Below are 13,794 nucleotides of genomic sequence, written 5' to 3'. Positions count from 1 at the left end.
ATGTATCAGCTGTATAGTAAGTCATAAAAGATTTACTCATATTTCTTTAAACTATTGTACAAATTAACATTTTATGAAGCATAAACCACTTTTTCCCAAAATATGATTGCTGTCATAACACGTCAAACCCTCACAGAGAAGACCAGGAATCAAATATAAGCTTGAAATTTCAAAATGACCATTTTCTTTGTAATTTTTGAAAAACTTAAAAATGACCACTTTCTTTGCAATTTTAGAACAACTTTTTTACAAAACACATCTTATTTTGAGTTTCAGTTTATTTTTAATTAAATAAAATGCTCTCAAAATATATGTCCTATATTGGAGGTACACAGTTCTGGCTATAATAAATGTTGATATTTTGGATTGAACTCATTTTTTCTATAATTTGGAACTGGCATGCTGTTGTGATATGCATTGCTTTGTGACATCAAGTTCAAGATCAAATTCAAAATTTTTAACAAATAATTGATGAATGATCCATGTTTTAAGGTGATTTTCTCAATTTCTATATCCTTAAATCTAATTTTGTCGTTTCGAATGTTTGTCAAAGTTATTTCCAAGTTGTCTGCTATGCTTGCAGTATGATACTTAGTTAGAAATGAATGACTTCACCCTAATGTCAATGTTGGTCATCAATGTGTCTTCATGTTGTTATTAGACTGTTTAGTTTATTTTGAAGGAGTGTAATTGTTCTGTTGCTGTGGATTTTATTACTTTTGCACACCTTTCAGAGCTTACTTTAAGGTGTGTTGACACTTATGAAGACCTTTTGGTGAACTCTGTATTTAGTATTTTTTGTAAAGGTTATACAAAGGTGCATTACACCAAATCTGGTCCTTTTTCTGTGACACAGACTATGTCATTTCATATCAACCACAGAGTGTTAAAAAATATCAGTAAAATAAAGCATTTAAGTGCTGTGGGTGCTTAGTAAGTACCAGGAGAGGTCCATAATGCAGGAGTCTACAGCTTCTGGAGCACACAGTGCACCCAATCACTTAATCCCTTTTTGGGATTCAGTGTCCGGAGCTATTTTCTGATTTGGCCGCCGACTGAATCCCAAATGGGATTACCCACTCACTCACCCTCACGCCCTACCTCAGAACTCTCCAGAAGTAAGGGCACATCACGGATTGGGGTCAACTCAAAATTAAAGGAATAAGTCACATTTTTAACGATAATCTTTTCACGTTTAACCAGGAATTTATTTATAAATAAATTTCTATTTAACACCTTGGTTTTACCGATATCTCCTCTATAGTATATTTAGGGTACAAAGGTGCTGGGAAATGAAACTACAGAAGTTCAATCGGAACTACTAGTCCATAAAAGAATAGTTAGGATAGTTTTAAAAAAATCCTCATTATATTAATTAAAAAAAAAAATGATGATTTCTACAAAAAGAAACGTAAAAATCAAGTATTGCTCTGAAAACCTAAATTAACTTAACCTCTGTATTATATTCATTGGTATACAGATATAAATTAGTGTTAAGAATTTAAGACCCATCCAGATCCTTTGATATGGGCAGCAGATATATTTTAATCTGTAACAAGTAGATAACCCTAATTTTTTTTTTCAAATACACTGCAGTGGTGATTCCAGAGGGTGGTGCAGGGATTTGCACCCCCTTTTTATTGGAAATCTCAGTAGTTTGTCCTTTTCATGTGTAACTTGAATTGACAAAAAAATGACATTTTTTTTCAGCCGGGAACCTCGGCTGGCACACCCCCTTCTTCAAAGTGTCTGGATCCGGCCCTGCACTGCTGAAATTTACCCAAACTGAGGAATCGACCGGGGAAATTTAAAAAAAAAAAGCAAAAATAATGGGTTCTTTTGACTATATTTTATGTTTTAATCCTGCTAGTAGTGCATCCTGATGATGTAAGTAGTTAAAACGGATTAAAAGCACATTTTTTTTTGCAAAATTAAATTTTTTCGTCATTAACCCTTGTCGTCCGAACCCAGATTTATCCTGTCTTGGCCCTGTTTCCTCTTTATTGGTTATGGCAGTGTTAATTTAACTTTAATTTAAGTTTAGGAAAGCACAATTTGTTTTCATTTGCAAGCAGAGTGACTGTGCTTTAAAATGAGGCTATCTTATACAGAGTTTGTTAAAAAAAATAATGACATGAGAGCTGAAAAAAGGAGGTCATGAGTTTCCGCTGGCCCAAAAAAGTAATTTTTTTTAGTAAGGCTCATTTCTTGGCCCCTCGGCACAGCAAAATTAATCTATAGTGCTTTATTTTGACTGGAATCTAAATAAGAATGATGTCTCTATGTCGACCCCTTGTATTAACTACTTCCGATTTTAAGCCAAACTGAGGCGTTTTGGGTGTTTCCATCTCAATCATTTTGTTTCCAGAAGGGTAGGAGTATATTTTTTTCGTATGAAACAATAGCAAGTGGTTTTCATTTCACAAGGATACTAAAAACTAAACTTTACAACAAGAGGATCGATGTCTCGTTTCTAATTGTCAATTTTCCCTTTCTTGACGCGGATGCTCCTTTGGCTCCTTCATACGGTTTATATATTTCTCAATTTGTTCGATATGCCCGTGTTTTAGCCATGTTTTAGACTTAAAGAATTAAATTTATGTATTACCAGTAAATTGTTAAGTCAAGGTGTCCGTTGCCATAAATTAGTTAAGGCTTTTACTAATTTTTTTTCATAAATATAAAGTTTGGTCGCACTTGTCGTAACTTAATCAAAAGTCGGATTCCATATCCAAGTTTTTATGGTAATGTAATAGATAAAGCTCGAAAGTTTAAACAGAATCTTTTCAGTCTGGAAAATATTTGAACAGACTTATCCGTAACGGTTATCTTCACCGTATCATTTTTAAATCTTTGAATCATGTTTTATTGGTTCTAATATTGACCCTCTTGTTAACGAATTAAATATCAAATTATTTTATTACATTTTCCCTACTTCTTGCAAATACTTTTTATCTTGACATGGGCGGATCCAGACACTTTGAAAAGGATGGGTGCCAGCCGGGGTTCTTCAGAAAAGAGGGAGGGTGCTAGGACATTATTTGCGATTTTATGTCAATTTTACACATGGAAATGACAAATTTTTCAATAAAAAGGAGGGGTGCAGACCCCCTCGCATACCCCCCTGGACCCAACTGCTTGGCATCTGCATGAAGACATTATTTTTCTTCGACATTTCATGACATGTTATCACTAAGTCCCATCGGACGTTTCTATCGAAACGAGGTGTGTTTATAAATCAGTTGCTGTTGGATATTGAAGTATCTTACAGAAACAGTGAGTACTGAGGTGGATACAAAGGTACAGTTTCTATCTTACAGAGACAATGAGAACTGAGGTGGATACAAAGGTACAGTTTCTATCTTACAGAGACAATGAGAACTGAGGTGGATACAAAGGTACAGTTTCTATTTTACAGAGACAGTGAGTACTGGGGTGGATACAAAGGTACAGTTTCTATCTTACAGAAACAGTGAGTACTGAGGTGGATACAAAGGTACAGTTTCTATCTTACAGAAACAGTGAGTACTGAGGTGGATACTAAGGTACAGTTTGTTTTCTTTTGTCCTATTTGTTAAGGTGTTTGTATTTTGTATTTTTTTGTATTCTACCACGGTACCACTGTCTTGGGTTAAGGAGAGGGTTGAGCGCTCACAAACATGTTAAGTTAAACTCCATCACATACTTTATGTTTCTGTCCCAAGCCTGGAACCTGTAGTCCGGTGGTTGTCGTTGTTTTTTCATGTTTACTGTTATTCGTTTTACGTTTTTTTTTCTATAGATTAGGACGATATTCGTCTTTTATAAATAGTTTCACATCATTTTTAGGGGGAGGAGCCTTTTACTACTTGCTTTATGGTATGAGTTTTGCGTGTGGTGACCTGTAGAAGTTTAATTGTTCATTGCTTGACATTTGGTGGATGACTGTCTCATTGGCAATCATACCACATCTCCTATTTTTATATTAGAATATATTTTCAAAGTTCCCTTACAAATCAACTAAATTAAGAATGAATCAAAAGAGTTTGTTCCCTTGATTTCAAAGTGTTTAAATAGTGCTTTCTACGTGTCATTTATTTCAGTCTTACCATTTCACAAATTCCTAACCATCGTGCATTCATTTTGTTATATAAAAGAATTGTGAATTGTGATGAAACACAAAACAAAATTTGGCAGGTATTCCTTCTGCCTGTTTCTCTTAATTAACATTCCTAAATCAAGTCGTAGGCCAACGAAGATTATATTAAGTGCATACTAATTAGTAAACCATTCATTCATTCATTCATTCATTCATTCATTCATTCTTTAATTCCTCAAAATAGAGATTACATGAATTGCAATTACATAATTACAAATTAATTAAGACACAAATAGGAAGTATTAAATAATAATAATAATAATAATGAATTGTATTACTAATTCATATCTATATACAAGTAAAGTGAGCAAGATATGTTCGTGTACTGGTGACATGACATGCATTAGCTACAAAAATGTATTGCAACAACGTAAGCATCTTAAATATTCGCCTGTTGACTTTACAATATGGATGTAGCAGAGTCGTCTGAATTCATCTATGTCGGAATCACAGAGTTCAGTGGAAGTTTTTCTACCGAGGAGAATTCGGACAAGCGATTCATCATCATACTGGCTTAGTTCTACGTACAACTCTAGAGGAAAATGTTCAATTATAAGGTCCATCCAAACATTAAACAACTCTGAAATACTTGTACAGTTTTTGGTAGCATGGACAAGCACGTCGGTGAATATTTGATCACATAATTTACATGATTGTTCGATTAGGTTTGGTACAGAGGAAATGTATTTAGCAATAATGTGAGCGGTACGCAAATCAAAGCAGTTTGTAGGGTACTTCCAGATGTCAGCAACAGCAATGGAATTGTGGATTTCTCTGAATCGACTAAAGCCACTATGTGAGTCTATACGTGTTTTCCAGTCATTATCATGTTTTGTATGAACCGCATTTACCACCATGTGTTTCCATTCTAATTTGCCAGACACAAAGAGACGATTAGAAAATGAAACGCCAAGAGACGATAGAAAATGAAACACCAAGAGACGATAGAAAAACACATTTCTTATTTCAGTGTCATACAATTGTATACTAGTCAGATATGATTGAAATTCGAAATATAAGGAAAAAAAGAACACCTACAAGTTCCAGAAATAACAGTAATAAAAAGGATTTTAAAATGCAACATAAAAAATATACGATGTACACACACACACATATAAATGGGATGAAGGTCTAATTTGTATAAAAGTGACGAAGTCGATGATGTCCTTAAAGGACTTTTATAAAAAAAAAAAAAACTCTGAAGTGTAAATATATAACCTATCCTTACCTCCATTTTGAGACACTTTAACACAGGACGGGGTAGTTTGTGAACCCTGAACTGATCAAGGTACGTTATCAGTTTGTATGTAGACAATGATAGAGTTGCCTATCACCGTGTGTGTATTACTATATCTCAGATATTGTTCTTATTTGCAAGAATGCGATAAAGTTTGTGAACATATCAAACATGTATTTTACCTATTCATTTAAAAGAAAAAAAATTGCATATAAATGTATTCATTTTTTTTAATCTGAAATCGACAGCTATGGGATGGGAAACACTTCCAACGACTTCATTATGATGTCAAGTCTGGGACTAGAGATATTTAATCCCAGGTCAGGTACCTACATACTACGTTTACCTCCTACTTACAAAATTTACCATATATGTATGTACACAACGGGTTTCTGTAATTAGTAGCAGTCTTTATAAATAAGAAAAATCACACAAGAAGTGATTCATACATGTAAAAAAACTCACACCAAATTCACTTGTGTGTAACTCAGACACAGTTACAGACCACATAAATCGTCTTAGTTAGTCATTCCGGTTGTTGCACTTTCGAGATAAAAACATATGAAGATTGTATATGAAATTTGCATTTTGCAAGAATTATCGCTTATGATTTGGTTTGCTTTGGTTGAATGTTGAATTTAGTGGGATATGAACGTATATTTTTCTCCAAAATACAAATTTGAAAACAGATAAGACTTTTGTCACGTGAAAATGCATCACATGCGAAAAAAAAACATCGTTTTATACACCATGAATCACCTATACCATTGTCACTGTCTGAATTTTGTACGTACTAATACTTAAATACCAGTCCATTTAAAATTCAGACACTGTCTATGGTAGATGTGATTAAAGGTGTAGGAAACAATGGTTTTTTTTATTATACATATATCCTATATAGTCCGCTTTGTTTTTGAGAAACATTACATTTACCTCCTACTATTTAAAATCTAAATCAAACGAAATCAAGAATTAACTCTTTCAAAGTGTCAATTTCATACGCAATCTTTATAAGTGCAACAGTCGAATGACAATTGGTTCTTGAATTAGAAATAAAAGTGAGTTTGGTGGATTTTTGAAGGTATGAATCACTCCCTGCCCATTTTAATAATGACTACTAATTATGTGAAATTCGTCGTTGATATTGGTAATGCATAAACATTCTAATTGTATGGTGAACTAAAAGGTTCAAAAGTATTTTTATTTGCATATGCTATAAAGATTAATGCATATGCTGCAAATAGTGTAGTATATGATACAATATTGAAGCATATGTTACATTTCAAAGCATATGCTAGATATTTCTACTGTAAATACTGTTTGTTTCAAAAATAATTTAAAAGCTTATGGTACAAATATGGCATATGCCGTATATTTCAGAAGGATTAAAATATAATTTTAAAGCATATGTACTTCTTTGTTTATTCTAATGCACATTTGTAAATGATTTGAATATGTTAGTAAATGCTATTTATACTCTGTTCCTCCCAAAGTGCATTTATTTGTTATAAAATCAGGGTGTTTTTGTAGCGAGGTTATTGGATATTCTTATGAGCAGGCCGACCCACACACAGCCTCTTTACTGAATATTCATAACACATTTTGTTTTTGTCGTATAAGCAACAAAATTATATTTGATATTTACGGTACACATAAAACTAGATGCATACGCTACATACAGATACAACTTAAGCGATAAAATACCGCATATGATACATAAAGTTTAGTGCTAGTATATGGTACATTGATGAACTTCTAGACACGTAAATGCATCAAACTGAACTAAATGTATAGCATAAACTGAGTGTAAAAACATTGCATGTGCTACATTTTTTTGTATCTCATGCTACAATTTTTACAGCATATGCCTTTGAACCTCTCGCAAAAGATTTGCAAATTAAACTTTTTAAAGTATTTCCACATTATGCAAATCTCTAATATTTGATTTCATTCGATTGGTAATCCTATTTCCTACAATGTAATGAAAAGAAATGCTATTTTTCATGTAAGAATTTTTTCTGGGGGAGAAGTGTTAACCCTGTCATTATAAAATGATAGTTTTAGATGATTCTTGTATGACAGACAAACGCTCTAAACAATACCCTTGGGAATCTCAAGACGTATTTTGTATTATATGTTCCGAAAAGTTTAATTTCAAATAATGAGATCTTTTGAAACATTTCTATATTATAACAGCATGGAATCCAACAAACAGAAGTGTGACAAACGTGATGACTTATATATCTATTTAGTTTTATATCATATCTGTTGTAAAGTTATGAACATGTTTATTTAACATCAGGAGGATATCTAAATTGTCAAAATACCATCAAAGATGATGCTTATTGCAAACCATGGATTAGAAGAGAAAATGCAGATAAAATATACAACACTACCACATACACGTTTAAAGGAAAAGTTGTCATATTTAATGGATGCATGGTCTTTTGATAAACTTGGCTCTCAATTAATTTCTTTTAATGACTCCAATGCTTTTTTCAGCAATATTACACGAGATAAATACACTCACTAGACATATTTAGATACTAGTATGATCAATGCATAGAATATTTTAATTGACAATATATGTATTTGTATTTATTTTGGTAATACTCTATACAGACAGGTTGTTATTCCAATCGGGACTAATTGTACTCTCCTCACCTTAGCCGGTTTGTTCCGCTACTGTTATGAATTACCTCTTTAAATATCCTTCAAAACGTAATCTGTTGCGTAAATTTAAAAATACTGTTATATATCTTGATGATATTTTGGCCGTAAATAATCGAATACTATGTTCAAGATATATATCCCAGAGAACTTTGACCAAGTCTGACATAAATACTACTAGTACACATTTTCCTGGTTTAGGTATAACACTAGAAAATGACAGCCTTTATGCAATTATTAATGACAAAAGAGAAGATTTTGATTTTCCTATTGTTAATTTTCCATTCCAAGATGGTGATATTCCCAAAACACATTCCTACCCTATTTACATTCCACAACTGGTCCGTTTATTCCGTATTAGTAATGAAGTGTCAGATTTTAATTCACGCAACCGATTCCTCACAGAAAAGCTACTGCGCCAGGAGAAAGATATCACAAACTTCTTAAAACATTTACTAAGTTTTTCACTACTGCAAAAATTTGACTGCAGGTACTCATATAAAAATGGTTTTGCTCACCCAGTTTTTTTATGGAATTATAGTGTATAAAGCACATTCTTTCAAACAAAAATACGATGGGTTTATAATTGTCCTAAATAGATTTACCCGTAAAAGATACGATTTTCAAATCATTGTCTACTCTTTGAACCCTGATTTCACAAACCCTAACTGAACCCTTACGTATAATTAAGTCATTTTTAAGTCGCTAATAGTGTAAACGACTTCTTGCACTCGTAATTTCTGTATTTAATATTATATATGATTTGCATTAATATATGTTAATAAATATGTAATTTCATATTGGCCGTGTTATAGGTTTGAGGTCTGTCATATTGGTCGAGGCGGTTGTATTGGTCCCGAGGCATCGCCGAGGGTCAATACGGCTGTCGAGGCCAAAATGATTGACCGAAACCTATAAGAGGGCCAATATGAAATGACATATTTATTGACAATTTTATTAACCAACTCAACTAGATGATTTGTAGAACAGTTGTTATCGTGTTTTACCAAAACATGTAGGTTTATTTTCATTAATCAGCCTTATAAATATCCTATTTGTATAAAATGGAAGATCTTTTTGAGTTTCTGCAGCTTTTAGTCCTGATGATCATTGTTCATGAAATCCAATTCTAACTCAAAATGGCGGTGCCAAACGACCGGAAGTTATGATGCCGTATTGGCCCTGGTTTGATCCCTATTGGCCCTCTTTTTTCATATTGGCCTCGTATAGATGCCCGGTTTGAATTCATATCAATTGGTCAGTTTTTGACATATTTTAACGTGTGACCAAGTGGGGCTCGATAGCAATTAATGACCCAAAGAAAACATGAATATGGAATTACTTTTAATTCAGATTCAGAAGACACCGAAAAGATCTACAAAATAAGAACAAAGAGACATATAAATACGCATATGAAACAATTTAATTATCAAATATATGCAAATTATAGACCATTATTGCAAATATTCAAACAAATAACATCAATCAGATTGCATTTGCATGTTCAAAACAGATTGAACACATAAATAGAGCACAACTCAACAATAAAGCAGTTAAATGTAATACCCACAGTTAACTATAATACTACACAAAATGACCATTAAAGTATAACAAGGTACCTTAGCATCAAATCAATTAAACTGACACAATGATATTCAAAATCAAAATAATAAAAAAAAAAATTAAAATGGAACTCGCTAAAAGCTCTAACTTACAAAATGCCAGTACGAAAAATGAAAAGTTTATGGAAAAATGAACATCATAAATACCTTATCTGCTGGCTATACTACTTTCAAATATGTACATCTTGGCCTTCTAATTCCACATTGAAATACTGTACAAAACTCTGAGTATTTATACCAAAATAAAATACTACTCACGAGTGGAAAATTTAGGACATCCAACCCATAAGTATAATTGAACCAGCAACAGTCTGTGAGCAGATTTTAGGCACAATGTGAAGTAAATGTAAAATGCAATGAAGCGTATGTAACTCAGACCACTGTAGTGAACAGATCAAATTTAAAGAAATGAAATATAATGGAAAACATAATTATTAAACTAATAAAAAATCAGCTTGTCCACATACTCCCCAGCTGAATGATTATCGTCTCGATAAACAATGGAAAATCTACTCCACATACTCCCTTCAGTAAGCAGAGTATTAGCAAAATTTAAACACATACAATCATCCAAACCAAAATGACAAATGAAAAAGCAAATAAAAGTAAAAAAAAAAACATGGTAGTCAAACATACTAACTACTTATGTGGTATAGCTGTATTTTATTATTTTGTGTTTGTGAACAGTATATTATTGTAAGCAGTTATATATCCCTATATATGATTTATTTGTGTAATTCGTATATGAATAAAAGTTAGTTTTATCAGTTCCAGTGCTTGTACTTGTAATCTTGTATGTTACTCTTTCACAGTACATTTGTAGTCTGCTATGTTCTCGTTACTCAGATATTCCTACTCCGTTCTTGTTTCTTATTGGCCAGTTCACTTTTTGGCGAGAATTTCTTATGTGGGCAGTTGACTCTAGGTTTTAAGTGTGTGAAGAAGCAATTTTGGTCTTGTTGGAATTTTATATCTTTATGGTATATTTCCATTCATTTTGAGGTTTGTTTCTTATTAACAATTTAGTATTTATAACATTCAATCCTTTAATTTCTCAGCGTAAGTAATCTTTGTGGAGAAAGTTGGTGATTGAGTCCGTCTGAGTGAATTCATGCGCGATATGGACAATTTAAACATAGTTATGTGATTGTATTTGTATTATTGTATTGGGATTATTATGGGAATGTTTTCTAAGGGTCAAGACACAGTTCGTTCTCATAGTTGCATCCCTCGTGTTCAGTCAGTCCCAGGCAATCGACCAGTCCCCAGCTTTATTTCGTCTATTTATTCATATTTCTCACCTGTCATTATATTCATATATTCTGCTAAGGCATATGATTGTTATGGGCTTATTTTACCCGTATTATAAGCTATAGTAGGTCCCGTCTTCCTTCTTTTCCATCCCGTTATTATATTTTTCCCCTCGATGTCAACCATGTTTATATTTGGAAGACCGGAAGTAATTGGTTGGGAGACTTCTGTGGGAATACAGAGATTTCTTAACCAATCATATTGTTTGGAGGCCCACAAGGATAAACCAATGATATTAGCCGAATCCCCACATTCCTGAAAGTGGGCCTAAAATTCCAACAAGTGGGGCAGTTATATATAAACTGTGAGCCAGTGTCTTGAAATTAATCCTGGAAGAATTATTCTGAGAGCAGTTAGCACTATTCAGCTCGATTTTGATCACTGAGCGCTACCAGCTCGCCAGGAGAACAACACCCGTGGTATGCCCCTGTATTTTTAGTAGTAAATATTTTTACTACGACCTGACCTTGACATAGCCTATAGAACCTAGCATCCCGTATCATATTTTGGGGGGACCTCCGTTTATACTTTAGCGTTCAGTGGTAGGGTTTTAACATTATATATTGTATGTATTAAATTATTGACTCCTGAGAGGTTAATAAATGTTATTTATAAGTTGAAATTCTGTTGGGTTGTGTATCAAGAACAAATATATGGAAATACCTTCAAAGGCCACGCTACCAGTGAAATACCTCTTTCCTATACACTTGCCCTCGAAATATACCTACACACCCGTGAGGGCGTAACAATATTTATTATTATAAATATTGGTACTTCAGGTTTATATAATTTTGATGAACTAGAACTGAGGGTCATAGGAGACATAGCCTTTACACAAACATGTGAGGTATGTGATGTCCGTAGTATTTTATGTCTATTTGTTGCTTAACGTGTTGTCTGCTTTACTTGTCACTGCAGAAAGATGCCTTTGCCTGTATTCACATGTTGCTATTTTTAGTTATTTGAATAATTCACAGATTAATATTTGTGTGATTTGATTAATATGTGTAATTAATAAATGCATATATTATACATGGTATTATTTACATGATCTACACATTTTGAATTAACGTTTAAAATAGGATATATATGTACTAGAGACTTACCAGAAATTAGTTTTAGGATATAAGGAAAACATTGTTATTTTTTTCCTATTTTGATCATCTTAAATGTTTTATAATTCGCGTATTGATCATGCCGTGTATTTACAATGGTTATTTATTATTACAGGATATTTTTCATTGTTTCCTATGATTCTGATGTATATGATGCTTAATAAACAATCAGAACCTACTACCTGGGATTGTGTTTTACGGCAACTCTAGCACTATTACACTTATAACAGAACATACTGATTATACTAAATGTAATTAGCAGCATATGGTAGTCTATTCGGATTCAAATGTTTACCAGCACTAACTCTTGTACTACGTCTAGGAACAATTGCAACATCATCACAATCACTGTCACTCGAGTTGTACGGAGAATGTTCATCAGAATCTGGCTGACACTTAAGCACATGTTCACGATTCAAAGTCCTTGAGATACCAGCTCCGTCACTAGGCTCAACGACAACCGTATTTTCAGATGATTTGACCACTCGGTAAACGGTAGAGTCCCAAGTGTCTTGATCTTGTTACGCCCATAAACACCACGGTTTCTGATGTAAACCGAATCTCCGACACGGAATTCAGGATTAAATCGTCTCTTGTCATGTTGTTCCTTCCTGTACAATGCACGGTCTTTCATCTGCTCCCCAGCTTTTTCGTGAGCATACCGTAGGCGATTCTGATGTTCCGTAATCCATTCATCTAAAACAACTTCAGAGTCATTAGAATTATTATTACCCAACAAAAAGTCAACAGCTAATTTCGGATTTCGACCAAAAAATAAGGCGTATGGACTGTAACCAGTTGATGAATTCATTGAAACATAATACGGAAATACAAGTTCAAGTAAATATTTGGGCCAGTTTTTCATTTTGTCAACAGGTAATGATTTTAAAAGATTATGCAAAGTCCTGTTAAATCTTTCACACTGAGCATTTCCTCCTGGATGATACGGTGTAGGACGTGCGCGATTAATGTTGTACAGTTTACAAAGCTGGCGAATAACGTCAGATTCGAAATTCCGACCTTGATCGGGGTGTAAACGCTCAGGTACCCCGTAAACGCAAAACCACTCAGTAAATAAAACGTTTGCAACAGTGTCGGCTTTTTGATCTTTTGTTGGTATTGTCCGTGTAAATTTGGTGAAAATATCTGTCATCACCAAGACATTCTCCTTGCCATGTGCTAGTTCAAGTACCTTAAAGTCTATCGCTAAAACTTGTAATGGTTTGTTGGCAATTAGATGCCACATTGTCGGTCTAATACTAGGTTGCGGTGTCTTTGAAATCAAACAACGTCTACAGTTCTTGCAATAATCTTTAATGAAGTTAAACATACCTGGCCAATATCATCTAGTCCGTACAGTTGTAAAAGTACGCTCTATACCTTGATGTCCTAAATCGTTATGACAGTGACTCTTAACTTTGTCTCTCAGAACCACTGGTAAAATCAATTGATTCATTTCACCATTAATCGGATCACGAATGCTTCTATCAAATATACCATTATCAACAATTATTTAAGTTTAGAGTTCCAAATTTCAATAAATTTACTAGTAACTGTATCACAGTTCTGTAAATTACGAATTTCACTTTTGTCAAAAGTTGGTAAAGTTGTATTAGCTTCTTCAACGAAAACAATTTGTGAGTCATTAGATTTAACATTTTGAACTACACTACCTGGAATTTCTGCAACAAAGTTTTAATA

The 13,794-nt window shown here is 33.3% G+C and overlaps 1 protein-coding gene and 1 long non-coding RNA gene across 3 annotated transcripts in view; one reads left to right on the top strand and one right to left on the bottom strand.

The window, feature by feature from the left end:
* LOC148626846 (uncharacterized) overlaps positions 1-5,401 on the bottom strand; it is a 37,670-nt gene extending 32,269 nt beyond the window's left edge. The window contains exon 1 of one of the 2 annotated variants that reach the window (XM_088548291.1): positions 5,367-5,401. In XM_088548291.1, the coding sequence (XP_088404417.1) occupies positions 5,367-5,372 (6 nt within the window). In that variant the 5' untranslated portion in view covers positions 5,373-5,401. Of the gene's footprint in view, positions 1-1,236; positions 1,285-5,366 lie in introns of those variants that run through there. The other variant, XM_088548207.1, reaches the window with a different exon arrangement.
* Positions 5,402-9,970: 4,569 nt separating this feature from the next.
* LOC148626845 (uncharacterized) lies at positions 9,971-13,642 on the top strand. The gene is made up of 3 exons (XR_015915818.1): positions 9,971-10,669; positions 11,758-11,825; positions 12,209-13,642. It is a non-coding gene; the product is annotated as an uncharacterized LOC148626845 (long non-coding RNA).
* Positions 13,643-13,794: the final 152 nt, after the last annotated feature.

Source organism: Perna viridis, chromosome 1, assembly GCF_037379345.1.
Source record: "Perna viridis isolate PV_CMFRI_1.1 ecotype Kerala chromosome 1, ASM3737934v1, whole genome shotgun sequence".
Taxonomy (NCBI): domain Eukaryota; kingdom Metazoa; phylum Mollusca; class Bivalvia; order Mytilida; family Mytilidae; genus Perna; species Perna viridis.
This window is presented reverse-complemented; position numbering and strand designations above follow the sequence as displayed.